Source organism: Hesperophylax consimilis, chromosome 3 (assembly GCF_061612785.1).
Source record: "Hesperophylax consimilis isolate HC1 chromosome 3, BYU_Hcon_1.0, whole genome shotgun sequence".
In the NCBI taxonomy this organism is placed as follows: Eukaryota; Metazoa; Arthropoda; class Insecta; order Trichoptera; family Limnephilidae; genus Hesperophylax; species Hesperophylax consimilis.
The window spans coordinates 39,986,947-40,005,000 of NC_142838.1; the positions used below are offsets into that span (position 1 = coordinate 39,986,947).

An 18,054-nucleotide genomic window follows, 5' to 3' on the forward strand; every position below is an offset into this window, starting at 1 on the left:
TTAACAGTGAAAATCCAGCAATGATGGCCGTAGATCGTAGACATGATGAAGTAAATCTTTGGTACATCAAAAGTGGTTGGTAAAATTCAGCAATGGCAGTCCAGTCAGTCCACGTAGAACATAGATCCATGTTAAACATCAAAAGTAGTAATAATAATATTTGGATTATTCATGTAGAGCCGTTTTTGTGAAAAATCGCCTAAAGAACTTCTTCAACATAGGTAAAATAGTAAAAATTGTTTGATTCCGATGAAAAAAAAGGATTTTAATCATAAATAAAAACTCTTTCCAAAGTACAAAAGAAAATACTTCAATAATATTACATAAAATATAAGAAATGATTCACATATTATTTCATTTTGACCCAAGCTAATTATATAATTTCTATTTCAATCTATTTGTATACTTTCACCGTTGGGTTTGAACTCTGAAATAAATTGTTTCAGTTCAGAGTTCCCACCGCCTAACGCTTCTTCCTTTACACCCTTCCCAGTGTTGTCTGCCTTGCCGTTGTGTTCGTGCTCAGACAAAGTTTCATTTAGTTCGTCGATCAACATAGGAGTATCTGAAAAAAAAAAGAAATTTGTGAGTGTACAGAATACATGCAAAATTTCAACAATGTAACAAAAAGCACTTTAATTTAACTAATGATTATACTGATATTATATCTGGGCGGTTTTCTCTAAAGCGCGTTTGTATAGAAGAGGATCAGAAAACAAGACAAACTTGCATTTTAATAATATTAGAACATTATTATAAACGGCATGCAATTAAAATTCTGCCACGCGACTGAAAAATATGTTCGATGAAAACCCGATATTCCCATGTTGTGCGTTATAGAATCAGCACACAATTATTTATACAAAAAAAAAACAAAACATCACAACCCCCCCTGATGGTGAAATCCAATAACCTAAGCCAAAACAAGACGATCTTTGTGCGCAGAGATTGGTAGAATATTTGATGCCATGTGACCTCCGGAGTTCGACGAGTCAGTTTCACCAAGATTGGCCGAGCCCTACCGACTTTGCACTAGTTGCAAGTTAAATGTTATTTTAGTTTATAGTTGGTATGTAGTAAATTTTTCTATATTTTTAGTATTTTTTTGTTATTTTTTCAACCGTTTGCTTTTAATGTAAATCTACTACATACGTAGTAAAGAACAGGCTTTAATGTAATATTCTTTTCTTTTTGCATTCAAAATTCAACCATTATTTTAGATAAAATAGTATATTTTTTAGTAACGAATGTTTCGGCAAACGGCGTATTCTCTTATGTCACTAGTTATGTTACTTAACATTATAGGATGGCGAAATATATAGTGTTGTTTACATATAAAAATAAAAAGGTGCATGAAATTGCAAATGAGGGATCTCTATAAAATTTGATGAAACATAAATATAATATCTTCCCTTGACTTTCTGAACCCCCAGTGAAAAAGACAACGAACCGCCAGTGGTCATCATATATAATAGAAACAAAGAGAGATATGGCATGGAAGCTTACCAACTGTCTCCAAGCTATAACCAAGCTGCATGAATTGACAAAGCGACGGAGCCAATGAAAGTTGCGTTTGGCGTGTAGGTAGAAACAAAGACGGGCGCCACTGTGTAGATATGATGGTTTCATATTAATAATGGTTTACGGCCCACCTCCCTTGTTTTTATTATTAATGGAGATTAGAAGCCATTATTACCTAAATGAGCCAAAGTCACGCCCATGGCCTTTCGGATGCTGGTGATGGGGGCCACGTGCTTGGGCTGCACCCTGGCTGCCATATCCTTCAGGTTGGCCACCACGGCCCGCGCCACCTCCTGCTCTGACAGGGAGGGCTTCATCATCATGGACAGGTGCGGGGGAATGGGCTGCGATAATCTGCAAACAAACAAAAAGGAACTTTTAAGCTTACGATATGAATTAGAATGACAAACATTCCCAAGTTACGAATAACCTGACAAGATTTTAAAAACTCCGACTACTGTCATTATAAGCGAACCCAAAGCACTAGTTCCATCAGCTACTAAACGTAAAATATAATTTAATAATGCAAACCTTTCTCTTTGTTCGGCTTCCAACTTCCTCAGTACAATGAGATTATTTTGGAGCGCCTGCTTCAGTCCAAAGTCCTGCTGCGAAGTGTGGATCTCTTCTTCCACATCGGCCAGGAAGTCCACATCGATGCCCAGCTCGGAGAGGGAGCGCAGCTTGTCCACGTCCACCTTTATGTCGGCAGGGTCAACCTAAAAATAAAAAAAATGATTTCATTAGGTTATAAAAGATTTGGTATGGTGAAACCTTCTTAAAGTCATTTTTTTTTACATTAACTGGATGAAGGGGTCCTGATGGAAATGGGTCTATGACATCTTTGGGGATGCTGTGAAGAGGGAGGAAACACAAAAAAACAGTCAACCGTGTACAAAGATTGGGTTTGCACCGTTGCCGATGAACGGATCAATGAAGCTAGTCCCTCGAAGCATCTTCCATTGAAATACCTGTAGAAGAAGGACAGAATTCCCACCAGCCGTCTGTGCTCTAAAGATTGCATTGTTGAGATAGTGGAATCTATCAAATAGACTGCATGGTTAAGAATTTAATTTCAGGTATTTTGGGACTAGATATGGCTGCCAAATTGAGCAGTGGGGCTCCTACATAATAGTATAATTAATTAACAAAATGAAAATTAAATAATATGAGATCCTGTCTTACTTCCGAGGCAGTTTCTGAGTCAATGTGAGTCTTCGCTGAGGTTCTCACGGGGAAGAGTTCATCCATGTTGTAAATACAATTCCACGGAGAATCTGATGCGAATCTCAACAGTCCTTCGTTGGCTGAAATTCCTGTTTCTTCACCTAAAAAAGAAACAATCCAGTATGAAAAAATGTAAATAAACGTAACGAAATATAATACATTATGGGTTAAATTCATATTTTTACTACAATTAGGGTGTTTCAAATTCAATAGATCCCCATTGAGAGCCGATTCTCAGTCCGTTTCAGCTTTTGATCAAATTGTGATGACTGTTATGATTAACATCACAGTTTGATTAAAAGTCAAAAAGGGGGAATGGCAAGTATACAATCTATATTAAAAAAAATGTTCGTTTGTTCAAAATCTTATATCTCTGAAAGTTATTCACCGATTGCTTTGAAATTTTGACACAACTTTGTATTCAAATACGCATGTGCTTTTTGTATACCTATATTATACAGATGTCACCTGTGACAGGAAAAAACATGCTTTTTTGAAAAACAGATCCATTTGTTGGACTTAAAAGCAACATGCGCTATTATTACTCTATCTGCACAGGCAGACTGAGACAGCAACGCACGGGGTGATGGGGTACAGCTAGTATTACATTCTATAATATTACAGGGTACTGACCGTAAGTGTGATAGAGAAGATGGCAATCCTCTTTGGATAAGGTAGCAAACGTGGAATCATAGCTCGGAGCATAAGATCCAAAGGCACCATAGTTCAGAGGCTTCACTCCTTTCACTAGATTTCTACGATCTTCCTTGAATCCTAAAACAAACAAAGAAATACATGTTTATTAGTGAACAGCGTTGATGTATTGTGCGACAACCCTTCTGGATGGAAGGAGAGAGGCTCCTCCAATTACCTCTCACTCCAGAAGGTAGGTGAAACTTGAGTGGCAATCAGCCGACATGTGAAATGCCCGTAACATGACCCCACTGAGAGAAGGCCTGGGTTCTCACTGCCTCGTAAACTCTGGTCCTCCGTCAATAGGATAAGGTGCTCCCACAGCCACTGTGCCCACATGATACATACATAGATGGGCCTCAAAGAGTCAGAGATGTCTGAGTGCAGACCATGTGGACAACGTATGCCCGCTCCATTCATTCCCCAGCGGGATTGATGAGGACCTAGATATCCCCATCTAACCCCCACCACCATAAAAAATTGGGGAATGTAGGTTTTGTTGGGTCATAGAGGCAAAGGCTCGATAACGGTGACAGTCCAAATATATCGGGACGAATGGCAACCCTGGGCGCGATGGTTAGTTATATAAATAATAACATGAATAATAGGCGATTATTAGTTTTTACCTTGTAGAGTTCCGGTTCCATGAGCAATTCTGCCGGTGTATACTCCCAAAGAGACTGGCCTTTGATTGTTGGCTGGGGACATACCATCATTGTCCACCAGCACTTGCAGGGAGGTGTAGCCGAGCGAGTTCATACGGGGGAAAGCTGAAAAATATGCAATTAGTTAGCAACTGATGCAATGATTATAAGTTGCGGATCATACATACTAAATAAAGTTTAAAAGAAAAATTCACATCTTTTAATTTAAAACACATACTTATACACGGTGTCCGGAAACTCGTAGTACAAGCGGGAAACTGGAGAATCTACACCACATGGGGAACCCAAAAAAACATAAAGTTTTTTGATTTGAGCATTTTCAAAAAAAAAAAAAAAAAACCAAAAAAAAATATTTTTCGGCTATTTTAGGGTTAAAGTTTTTTCTGGTGTTTAGGGTTGAATAACAGATGTTTTAACCCTGCAGAGCAGAAATATTTTATGATTACACCGGGTTAAATGAAGGGTGATTTCAAAATAATGCTTCAAATCCGAGTTTCTTCATTTGTTTTACTTTCAAATAGTTTTAATTAGTTGGGTACTTTGATCTTCAGTAATAATTTATAAGAATTTGATTAAAAAAATAAAAAATAAAAAAATCAACTTCAAACTCGATTTACTCGATAACGAAAGCTCAAATAAAAAAAAAAAATTCTACAAAATCGACTCCAAATGTGATGTAGATTCACCAGTTTCCCGCTTGTACTACGAGTTTCCGGACACCCTGTATGCAGGGTTTTCCAATAAGAGGTGTTATTTTGAATAGCCCGCTATTTCGGTAGATGTTACTTTTGAAGCTGTCATTTTTTGACATTTGACAAGTAGAAACTACGCCATTAATAAAAATGGAACGATACACACATCAACAACGCATTGAAATTATTAAATTCACTTGAGTGAATAAAATGCAAATCATCTTGAGTGATGAGGCCTATTTCCACCTCGGTGGCTTCGTCAACAAGCAAAATTGTCGCATCTGGGGCTCGGAAAACCCAAGAGTTATTGTTGAAAAGCCTCTCTATCCTCAAAGTGTGACTGTTTGGTGCGGTTTATGGTCCGGCGGAGTCATTGGAACTTACTTTTTCGAAAATGAGGCTGGAGCAACAGTTACGGTGAATGGATCGCTATCGAGAGATGATTAATGATTTTTTATGGCCGGAATTGGATGGTATTGATCTGGACAGCGTTTGCTTTCAATAAGACGACGCTATGTGCCACACAAGCAACGAAACCATTGATCTTTTACGATTGAATATCAAAATAACACCTCTTATTGGAAAACCCTAGTATATTTGCGGCACGTTCCAGAGTGGAAGATACTATCAGTATCACCCTGGTGAAAGAACCTTCAGAATTGAATGTTGCTTAAAATTGCTTTCTCCGTTTTTGGTGACCAGATCTGAATAGCCAGGTACTCCCCCACCTTTCATTAAATTTGGGGGTCAAACACCAATTGACCTGAGGAAAAACCACCACTGATTTGAACACAAACCTTTCTTAGCCAGACGCCTCCTGTGTTTCTCCCTTACCGCCTCCATCTTAAGTTTCACTTCATCATCTGCGCTGGAAGCGTTATCCTTCGCGCCGTCCACCCCGGTGCTCAGGAATTCTTGCTTCAGGGCTTTCTGTGAATAGAACAATATATTATTCAACAGATAACCAAACAATATATTTACATTTCTCACTCACTAGACTGCTAGCTAAGGCATTCGACATTTGTAACTTTATTCTTAGAGAATGTATATTATTTTGTTTTCGCTACGATGCAGTCAAATTATTACCGACTAAGAATATTCATAAGATAAATTAATAATATAAATAATATGTAATAATAATATTATAAGCAGTGCCAGTTTAGCAATTTTAGAGAATGCCGAATATTGTGTTTTTTTAAAATTTTTATTTCTCTTCAGAATAATGATACACAGTATAGTCTCTATAATCAGAATAATTAAAAACTGAGATTGTTCGGTTTAACAAATTTTCGGATTACCGGAATCTTTAAGAAACAGCTGGATTATTGGAACGTTTGAGAGTTTCACATTTTCCCATACCTTTTAACGTTCATGCTAATTTTATTCTTCTTACCTTTCAAATTGGATAATGTGGACTTACCAATATTATATACCCTCGCTAATTTCATACAATTCTCTCCACTAAGGACCGCTACATTGTTTTCAAGCTACGCCTGGTTGGAATATCGAGCTTAGCTTGGCTTAGCACATAAATCCGTATATATGTCGTAAGCATAGATATTACCAATATTTCACGTTTTGTCTATGATTTTTAATAGAGGAACGTGTTTCTTTTTTCTTTGAACTACTGTCATCGCCATGTTTCAAAATGTCAACGACAGCAGTTTATTTTTGCAGTTTTAATTTATTTACGAGTTGATTTTTGATAAAGTTCCCCACTTTAATCGCTATGGTGCTATGGTCGAGGATACTAATTGTAAATAGTATTTGTTTTGATGGAGTCAGTGTCTAAAAATACACCTTTTTCTTCAATGGATAACGTGCATGTTTTCCAACCACCCATCGAGCTCACATCACCCGGTGGTTCGGATTATGGTGGGTTTGAATAACAGAGACCATACTGTATAACTAGGTGATACAATTATGTATTTACAAAGTAGTGGTAAGCATGGACCAAAGGGGGTTCAAATACCATAATTTCTCAGATAAATTGTTATAATTATTTCATCATTGCATTTTGCTAAATATAATTGATTTCATTCTAAACATGCAAAGCACTTTCTTTCATAGGTACAATGCACAAGAACCGTTGCAGTTTATACAAATATGACAATATATTTTGTTGTAATATTATGATAAAAACACAGCATACATTTTTCGCATTTGTTTATGATTTACCAGACTAGTTTCACCTCCAGCAACTCTTTTTTTATATTTAGTAAAAACCAACAATTAAAATTTAAAACACAACATTTTTTGTTATTGCACGAAGGAAGTCGTTAATTTGCAGTGAAACAAAATAATGCACGCTCTTTTACAGCATCTAGTGTGAATATCGTAATAAAAATAAAGAAAATTGGTTAAGACTAAGCGAAAGATGAGTATTAGCAAATGAGACTAGGACTTCGTTAAAATTGATTTTGAAAGTGGATATTGTGAAAACACCGTGAGAAACTGTTTTTAATACTTTACTGTTATAAATAAATCACAATTATCTAGAATCAATGTCATTTCACAATAATCATGGCAGGTTCAAATCGGTCCTTCAAAAACAAACAAGTGAAAAAGATGATTTCAACAAATTTCACCGGGAGTGAATAGACTAAGGTTAAATGCAACATTTGTTATAATCTATGCGTTCACAGATGGCAGTAATTTAATTATTTTATTAAAATAAGCTTTTCGCAAGTTATGCTTTACAATATTAAGACGAATTATTTTTTTGCACCCGTATATACGCAATACGAATATGAATTCATTTTCATGTTGCTTATGTATGGGCACAAACGAAAAATTCGTCTTAACACATTTCTGGCAAGTATTTTTTGCGCTGGCGCTACGCTGTTTATGGGCTACCCTGTTTATTACCCAAGCTATAAAAGTAATATACGAAAATCGATTATTATTTGAAATGCAACTCAATTAACCTTGTAATATGTTTATTACGGTCGGCCTATCGGTATTTGCCCATACCTGCTTTCTTTAAATACGCCCGACATCTCTCGCTCACTTCCACATAGCAGTTGAATGGGTGCGGAACAGAAATAGAGATTTGAATCAACTTTCATGGTCATAAAAACCCTCATTCTAGGAATTTAATTATTACGATAAAAAATAATATACTATCCTTTTTGATGAAATACCAATGTAAATGAAAGGCATGAAGATAAATATAAAAAGAAGACTTGCAATACGATTCGATAATTATGTACATATAGTTGGGGCCTTTACAAAGAGATTGGTATATAATATTCATATGAAAACATTGAATAATTCCATTTTTACTGCCATTGAAATGAGGCCGGCGCAAGAGGTAGAACTACCCTTCCCGCTGTAAAGCATCAATCGACCGAAAGGGGAAGAACTACCTTTCCCGTCCAAAGTGTGTTAATATTGTAAAGCATAAATTGCGAAATGTGTATTTTAATAAAATAAATAAAAAATACAGCCATCTATGAACGTGTAGATTGTAACGAATGTTGCGTTTAACCTTAACGAGAGAAACATTTCAAATAAGATTAAACCAATACTGGGGATAAATGAAAATAATATCATGGGCAACTATTAAAACCAATTGAAACATTCACATCTTTAAATCTTACCTTATATCGTCCCACTGGTTTTGATAGCTTTCATAAGATTAGAATGATGATTAGATAATCGATTCAAAAAAATAAACGCAACAGAGAAATAAAAATGTCACAACATGTACAAAGATGTTTTGTTAAATCACTGCTATCCACAGCACTCCCATTGGTACTGACTTCACTTCAAAGGATTTAAAGTTATTCATAACGGCTTAAAGACTTGCCAGATAACGAGGAAGATAGCATTTAACCTTTATTGCGTCACGCAAATAAAACTACATATTGTTTCAGTTCTAACTGGTATCCATAGCAGTTTATAATCTTAAGACCCGTGTTATTATGTGTTAAATATTTGATGGAGGACAGTTTTCTCATACAAACTATGTTTTCTATTTTCTCTGTCAACGGTTAATTATTTAAAAATCGAAATAAACAGTGCTAGTTTTTTGTCACCAATATTATCAGAAATTTACATATCTGAGATAAGGATCTGTAAACGCTTGCCATTTTTTAGTGCAAGTTTTAGAATTACTGTAAGAAAAGTCGTCTGGTCAACACTCTTAATTTCAGTTCATAATAGTCTTAATAATATGCAAAAATGTTGATAATCGATAATGTTGGAGTAAGTTACGAAGGCAGATCAAATTTCAGCATCGCAGATATGGCTAGCACAATGACAAAATGTGACTTACTAACATAACCCTACAGGCTCTGAGATATTACGTTTAAATGGGAAAAATAGTTTCGGCGTTTGTATGTGAAAATGTCCACTAAAGTTATCGTAACATGCAGCTAGGCAAATCAATTAATCTCTCTAAAAGCAAAACAGTGATTTATGAAACATATTTTTTCACAACGAATGCATGATCGGAAGTATCATGATTAACAAGCCGATGATCGGTGAGGTAAATCATTGATGAAGGAGGAGTGAATAAATCAACTGATGAACAGCAAGTAATGGTGAAATGCAGTTAACTTACCACATCCATCTTTCCCATGTCGAATCCCAGCTCTCTCATGGGAATCTCATACATGTAGGTGAGGATGTTTCCTAGCGGCCTGAGTTTGGCGGGCTGTAGTTGCCTCAGCCCAATATGCAGCAGTTTCCGTGCCGCCTTGTGGTAGACTGTTCCGTTTTTGTTGTATTTCATGGCGTTGTTGCACATTAGCTTGAAGTCATTCTGTAATGGAGAAGCATAAGATTTACGTACCATCGAAATTAAGGATTAGTTGTCAGTGATCAAAGATGAAGCATTTCGTAACAGTGAATTGATCACTACATAAAATACATCACAGCTGCGAGACATCCATTTTAACATATTATGCTGTAGGAGTTGAACCCACAATCTCCTCAAACAAAGTCATATGCATAGACCACTACTAGGTTATGGAAATGGTCCTACAACAATAATCGGTAATCTTTTGGGCAGGGAACATATGTCCAATTTTGCTCTCTGATTGTCTGATCAGACTATCCGATTTTTTGTGGTCTCAGTCATTTCCAATCTGATGGGCGAAACACTACAATCAGCACAAAATATAATGTATCGCGCAATTTATATACAGACTTCCTCCCAGGCCAGGTCTTTTATTTCCCTTTTATGATACTCCTTTAAAAGGTTAAACATAAGGACTTTGCATGGACATTTATACTTATTTATTGTTATCAACTTTAATTTTAATGTATAAATAAAAATTTGTTGCTTTTTCTGAAGACATTATCAAGTTTGATAATGCTTTCAGAAGATGAAGTACCTGTCAAGTGTAATAATAATTACACAGCAGAACTTGCGAAAATAAATAAATTGTGTTTTTATGAATTGAATAATAAATTGAATTTATTATCATTGACACTTTTGTACTGCTATGATAAGTATTTAGGTGTCAATACTCATTTGCAATATGACGAGTCGGAAGAAAAAGTCAGACGTGTATTTCAGTTCTATGCAAATGTAGAAAATCGGATTGGTAAAAAAATCAGTGATGCCCTTTTCGAGTCGGCCGTCTGGTCTGATGTGCATGGGTTGTTTCAACAGATGTATGGTGGGAAGGCTTTATTAGACTATCGGAACCGACTTTCGGATGCAAAAATTGGACATGTAATCTGGACACGCTTAATGCAAATATATATTTTTTAAAACACTTTGATTCAACCTAATTACTATAAAAGGTGGTAAAAGATGCTGTAGGACTGCTTTAATTTGAAAATATTTTATACCACTGGTATTACTGCTTATTGCGAGAATAATTTTTACAAAGGATTCGCACAGAGCTCGTGGTGTAATTAATGACGGGAGCAGTAGTCAACTGCAGGGTTAGGACGCTAGTACAGAAAGAATTATGCTAGTCACGGTTATCCGCTACTGGTCTAGCAGTGATACCAGTGGTATAAAATGTTGTCAAATTAAAGCAGTCCTTCTACAATGCATTAAACATCCATTTTTTGTCAATCACAGTTAAAAAATTTCCTACGTTTTGACATTTGGCCATGATTATTTCTTGTTTGTCGTATTCATATTAATCGTGTCCAGCTACTCTAAAATTTATCACAGAGTAATCTTCGAATAAATGAAATTACCGCCAATGTTTTCTCTCCTGGAAAGCATGATGTTATAGGAATTGAAATCTCTAGTGTCATTTGAATGATACATTTTTGTAAATAAATAGACAGAAACGTTTGAAACTTACACTAAAGCAATTCAAAGATTTGTATTCATTATCATCAATTTTTTGTTTTATTGTCGAGAAATCCATCGGGCGTTTGATGATTGTGGAGTAATTAGGTGCATAGTTATCAGTAACCGGCCAGGCAAAGAACTGGTTCTGGTCTCTCTTCTCCAGGTTCCTCAGGAGCTGTTCTAGGAGGCGTGACAGGGGCTTCTTCTTCTGCCTTTGGTTAAGGACGCAGGAACGAGGTTCCCTGGCCTGACCCGGAGAATAAGGACCCGGGCTGCCCAGAAAGCTGAGCTCTCGCTGGTGCTTTCCGGATGATTCCTCATTTCCAGATTCGTCGTCATTTGAACATTCGTCATCATCTAATTTTATCTGAAAATTGAATACAAACAGATTTAAGAATGTATTTTAGGGAGTGATGGTAACAAAACAAGAGTGAACACACATTGTTGTAATATAATTTAAAGCCAGTGTATTATTGTATTACGGAAGTGAAGTGTAAGCGGCCTGTGTGGATTTTTAGTATGTTTCACTCTGTCTTGACAACGGTATAGAGAAACACGGTCCAACTCAGCCCTCGCAACGTGAAGTGGAAAACGTTAAAAACAAAATATCCATCACACTTGGTCAAATCACAACGACATAAAAAATATTCCAGGTCGTAAAACCACATTCGGACAAACAAATTACATTTATTTTGCGACAAAACTCCACAGTATCCTTCCACCAGATATAAAGCGAATAGAAAATTTTAATGATTACAAAATCAAGAATAAAAATCTGGGGTAAAGGTTACGAATTCCGCTTCACGGTAAATATGGAATGTTTACTTTGAATTAATACTTGAATTTAGTTATATTATTACTAAAAGTTACTATAAATATTGGGGAACCTTTAATAACGCCTGCTCGCGTCCCCTTTAGAGTTATATCCCAGTTTTCAAGTAGTTTGTGGGCTACGCTAGGTTTGTATAGACTGGTTTGTGATTTAATTCTAATACGATATTATGAATATAATCCAACTCTTGATATGAACATAGTCGCCGTCGGCTCGGCGCCGCATACTAATTGACATATCGCGTAAGTGACTTAATAAACGAAATTAAAATTAAAAGTGCGTATTTTTCCGTCTCCCCCGACATAATAAATCATGTTTTGAAATAATAAAGCTAAATCCATTTATTTGAAAGTGAAATATTGCGTATTAAGAGTGAAGCGGAATAAGAGAAAAATAATAAATCTGGCTGAAAGAGATTAATGAAAAAATTCTGAAAAAAACATTAAAAACGACATATAAAACTAATATAATTGAAATGAATAACTTTAGTCCGCCTAAGCACAGGTCACCCTAGTGAGGAGGACTAAGAAATACAATTTACTATGCATATATTAACTATCATATTTTGTATGTACAATGTTTAAATAGTTGCTATAATAAAATATTATAATAATTTCCAAAGGTTCTTGTAGGTTTGCTGTCTCAATGTGGACAGTAATACATTACATAACCAGACACATTGATGAGCATTACTGTGTTAGGTAAATCCAAAAGAAAATGAAAACAAGTTTTGTAAAATTTGATTATGAAATATGTCAAACTGTTTCCCATGGAACGCCTACAAGAAATTGTATCTATGTTACCATCTCAAGCTCTCGTTTCCTTCGCTTCCTCACTTTCTTTGGTTTATCATCCTGATCTTTACAGTCATCGGCAGCAGAAAACATATCAGCGTCACTGGTGTCACGCAAATCTGAAATTCAAAATTAATTTAGCGTAAACACAAATGTCACAGGGAAACATACCGATAATATGAGTATTTACACAAAATAATATAAACTTCATACCGTCAGATTTCTCAGTATTTATGCACATAGAGTCTTCCATTTTTCAAAAGAGAGCGATGTTTATATTTTATGTAAATAAAACGTTAATTTCTAAATATCAACAATAGCATAACAGTTTTGACAAAATGTCTATCTACTCGCCGACATTCCATAGAATTTTTCAATCTTATTAGCCTTATTTTTCTATGGAAAAGGAAGCCAGAAATAGTCAAACAGTGTCAAGAGTGACGCTCACTTGCCGGCCGCCATATTGGGGTGTTATTTGAATTAGTTTTGTAAAAAGTTCCATAGATGTCACTGTTTAAACAGTTATTCAAATTTTTTTGTCGGACCAGTGAATGGTTTATTTATGTGTCCGACTATTCGGGCGAAAAAGATGTTCATAGTCCAAATATCGGAATATTTTTAATAAACATCACATGTAATTTTGATATTCGTATTGGAAATTAATCCTCATTTCGCCGCACTCATAATACGCTTATTGAAATGAAACTTCGAACTTTCGTCATTTTTTCCGTTCGCCTCCACTGAACTACACAAAAGCTTTGTTCCGTTATTGATTTATACCTTCGATTCAGCTTATTATATTGAAATAGTCGATGTTCCAGCGTGAACGGTTCCAGCAATGAAATTTAACACCAACTTGGCCACGACTTGTTGGTAGAGTGCCTACTTAATTTTTATGAATTCCAGCATCGTGCCCGTCTGCGTAAATATCATTCTATTACAGGTATGTGCATTGAATATTTAATTTTGATATCATCAAAACGGGCATTAGTAAATTAAGATTTTACAAAATTAATCTATTCGTAGGTAATTAATAATAATATATTTTACTGACATTAGAAAAATCTACCTGTTGTGTTGTGTCGTTGTCAGGGCCGTGCCACGAAGGGACCCATGGGAACACCTAGTTTGGGGAGACGTTTTTAAAAAGCAAAAACATACAGGAAAACAACAAAAGGTTTTATGGGCTTGAGTTCCCAGGGAAAAGACGGAACTCACGAAGAAATAATCTTGTCAAATCCAGACAACCGATTAAGTACCTACTTAAGTGCAAAAACAAAATTTTTCAGTTTTCATCATGGCAAGTTAAGTTATGTTACGCAATTTTTCACTGTAATTTGCTTAATGTTATGATTGTTTAAATAGTTTTGAGAGAATCACTCAACGAATTAATAATTTTATTATTCTACAAGTAAGTGTTTACTTTCATTGGCGTTATTATTTTATGGGTGGCAATAGAATTTGCATATGTTTTAGAAAATAATGATGTGCCTGAGAATATAAGCCCCCATTGTTGAAAAAATACATTACAAATAATAAGCCATTAATAGTTACTATGTACGAAACAACATTAAGACAACACAAAAATTACAAGTACATACTTACTTTTTTACATCAATGAAATTCGCGTGGGTATCTGCCATGACATTGTCCCAAATTATTAAAGTTAGGTAGGTAGATATTTAATCATTGAAGAAGAAGGTAATGCTAATAAATTAAAAACATTAAACAGAATATAAAAAAGGTAGCAGTCGCAACTAGGTATCGAACCCTGGAGCATTGTCTTACTGGAAGAGCGCCACTAACCACTCGGCCATTGTGACTTGGTTTGTTTCAATTTCATTATTATTTTGATAGCTTATTATTATTATATTAATGGGAATGAAATAGATCCACTGGCTTTGGGAAAGCGGTACCTATCTTTGAAATAGAAAAATCATATTGGTTATAAGTACCAGTAGCAGTCGTAAGTAAATAATTACTATGATGAATTTTGTTTGGTAACCGGAAAAATAAAACAGTGACAAAACAGAACACGATAAAGTTATAGGTTTGGTTAGGTTAGGTTTTTTTCTTGGCTTTTCTCTGATGTTTATACTTGTATTTAACTGTGATATGCAGTCAATTTTGTGGTTTAATATAATTTAAGATTTTCACGGCTAAAAGTATTTTTGTTATTTGTTTTTGGGGTGTTATGCCGTGTTGCGCTAAAGGCGGGAACACATTATTAAAACCCGACGCGACCCGATGAAACGCGATGCGTGTTGAGTCGAATCAAATGTATTGTTTTCTTATGACCAGAAACACACTATGAACATCCGACATGGCGTCGCGTCGGATGTTCATAGTGTGTTTCTGGTCATAAGAAAACAATACATTTGATTCGACTCAACACGCATCGCGTTTCATCGGGTCGCGTCGGGTTTTAATAATGTGTTTCGACCTTAACTCGTTCTTTAGCCAAAGTTTCGGACAGCATTGCAGTGTCCATCATCACACATCTGCCCTGATGATGGACACTGCAATGCTGTCCGAAACGTTGGCTAAAGAAGGAGTTAGCGCAACACGGCATAACACCCCAAAAACAAATAACAAAAAATTTGTGGTATATTTATAACGTTGATATGAAATAATTGTTTTGTTGTGTCACCGTTCTATTTTGTTACTGTTCTGTTTTGTCACTGTTCTGTTTTGTTAATGTTCTGTTTTGTTAATGTTCTGTTTTATTAATGTTATGTTTTATTACCGTTCTGTTTTGTCATAGTATCATTTATAATGGAACCATTTTGTTTGCGAATAGAAAACAGGAAACCGTATTAGCATGAAAATCTGTTTGAGGACTTCCCCTTTCAGAGTAGGTACTAGTTGCGGTAGGTGGCGTGTATAAAGAGAACTTGATTAATTACATGCAGTAATGAAACGAATTTACCGTCTCTTTATTAGCTGGAAAGTTCACTTACAATAGGGAAAGGTCGGAATGTAAAATAATTCAGCAAACAAAAAGTAAAAGTTCTTCGCTCCGAGCCGCATGACTCGAGATAATTCATCTCGCAAATATTCATTAAAGTTAATGTAAATTATACAATACCCAGTTAATCGGGTACCTAATACCCAGCACCTCACTTCCATGCTAGCTACCCAGCATATTTTTGCTACACTCGCAGTGTATCTTGTGGTTTACTGCAAATAAAAACCGACAGAGATCTGTAATAAGCATTTTTCCTATTGCTGAAACTGATATCAAACAAATAACGAAATTCTTTTGTTGAGTATACAAAAAAATTATAAATAACCCGTGTCTGTTGTCTGGGGCCTATGAGTCGAATAGGGATGTAGATCATACATCTACTTATACGAGAGTATGTAGGTTTATATTTTTGAGAACCCGTTTTCATAGAAAAACTTTTTTTTTTAAGAATATTTTTTTTTGGTGGATGAGTTTGTGTATTTAGGAAGCATGTTTACGAGAGATGGGAAGGCTGACAGAGATATTGAAAGAAGGGTAAATGCAGGTAACTCCATTAATGGAGGACTGAACGCAGTTGGCGCTAGCAAAAAAATGTCCAAAGAAGCGAAGTTAGCAGTCCACAATGGAGTGCTTGTACCTACCCTGATGTATGGAAGTGAGGCATGGAACTGGCAAAGAAAGGATGAAAGTAGATTGAATGCTGTTGAAATGAGATCCCTGAGGCGTATGTGTGGTAAAACCATGTATGATCGTGTGAGGAATGTGGAGATCCGCAAAGAGTGCAAGGCTGATGTAAGCGTAATGAGTAAGATCAAGAAAGGGACGCTTAGATGGTTTGGGCATGTAGAGCGAATGAGCGAAGAAAGGAGTGTAAGGAGAATATACGATGCAAATGTGAATGGTAGCAGAAGTCGGGGACGCCCGAGGAAGACATGGCACGACCAAGTGAATCAGATACTTGAGTCGGGCCATGTCAAGAGTCAGAACAATAGAAGAGCATGTATGAGACGATGTATGAATGTGAATGAGGCAAGGAGTGTGTGCCAAGACCGAGTTGTTTGGCGGTCCATCCTCTCAGCCTACCCCTTCGGGAAACGGGGAAATTTTTCAATGTGGATGAGTGTTTCAGGCTAATAATTATTGCTTATAAAAATAATCTTTAGGGATGTTGGGTGAAAGGTCTTTCAGGAAAATAAGGATAGGAAGTTCTGGGAAGGAAAAAGGTATGATAGGTGGGTAGTAATCTGAGGGACAGTGTGTCAAGGTGTGACGGACGTATGCATCCATCTCTCCCACTGCGGTGCAAAGTGATGTTCCGAAAGAGTCCTGCTGGAAAGGTAAAAAGGTCCCCCTCAATCACTCTCCCCCGATCCGGCCTGCCACGCAGTTGGTGATATCATAGTCCCACTGGCTCCGAGCTGTTGGTACTCTTGTGCGGTAGGCACTCACATAAAAAATAGACATCAACATCTTAAACCAATAACTTAGGTACCTACCGAGTACCAAAGTACTCATCAACTTTTCTTTAAGGAACATATGAATATATACAATAATCTGTATATAATTGTAGGTACGTTATAGTATAGTACTAAAAATAAACTTGGTAGATAGCTGCCTCAACACAGGCTAAGCCTAGTGAGGCGGGCTATGATAAACCTTAACACATAACTACATTAAAATTTCTATTTTTTACATTTATTTTACCTACTGTTTATATTACTTTCCGTTGATAAAATTATATACCTACTCATCAAATTTATAAACCAATGTACACAAAACAGTCTTTCATGTATTTCTATAGTTATAGTTTAAAAATTTGTCACATGTTTATTATACCACCACAAAAAGTTTTCGTATTTAAATTATTTTTTGCACTAAGTAATTATTAAAAATGGTTTGACACCGCTGATACATTTCATGTACTTTAGGATCACTTCAATATTTGTTAAGAACAATATTGTGACAATATTTTTTCACTCTAGTGTTATTAGCCGGAGTTCAAACAAGACTCTATACTTAAATGCTGAAGAATAATGTATCCACATTTGTCAATGTAACTCGCACATACTTATCAACAGTTTACCAAATTTTTACATTTGCTTACCTAGTAAAACATACTCACTTTGATGCTATATATGTTTATATAATTTGAATAACTTCTTCTATATTTATTATTTTCTTTAAATTCTTTACTTTTTACTATGTCTTATTTTCTATTCTTTTTAAATTCTATTATTTAAATCATATAATTGATATAATATATTCTTTCAAATTATTTAATTATATCTCACATATAAAATAACAACAATTATTTTTTTAATTATTAGTACATTGATTTCGTAAATTGAATATACATATACTACATATCGCACACCTAGATGAAGAGTAGTACAACTC

The 18,054-nt window shown here is 35.5% G+C and overlaps 1 protein-coding gene across 1 annotated transcript; it reads right to left on the reverse strand.

Moving 5' to 3' along the window:
* Positions 1–253: 253 nt before the first annotated feature.
* On the reverse strand, positions 254–13,218 carry LOC149425478 (bromodomain-containing protein 7-like). The gene is made up of 11 exons (XM_089651135.1): positions 12,903–13,218; positions 12,699–12,808; positions 11,074–11,430; positions 9,366–9,566; positions 5,596–5,728; positions 4,068–4,211; positions 3,382–3,522; positions 2,707–2,849; positions 2,053–2,240; positions 1,697–1,875; positions 254–565 (listed from the first exon to the last, which is right to left on the reverse strand). The coding sequence occupies exons 1-11, from the start codon at positions 12,940–12,942 to the stop codon at positions 390–392; spliced, it is 1,812 nt and encodes a 603-aa protein (XP_089507261.1). The 5' UTR covers positions 12,943–13,218; the 3' UTR covers positions 254–389.
* Positions 13,219–18,054: the final 4,836 nt, after the last annotated feature.

Bases quoted from the DNA above. Each gene is read 5' to 3' on its own strand.
- LOC149425478 (XM_089651135.1), bottom strand. From the start codon at position 12,942: ATGGAAGACTCTATGTGCATAAATACTGAGAAATCTGACG. The intron at 12,809-12,902 runs GTATGAAGTTTA...TTTGAATTTCAG, and splicing joins AAATACTGAGAAATCTGACG to ATTTGCGTGACACCAGTGAC. The intron at 2,850-3,381 runs GTCAGTACCCTG...TTTCTTTTTTAG, and splicing joins TCTTCTCTATCACACTTACG to GTGAAGAAACAGGAATTTCA.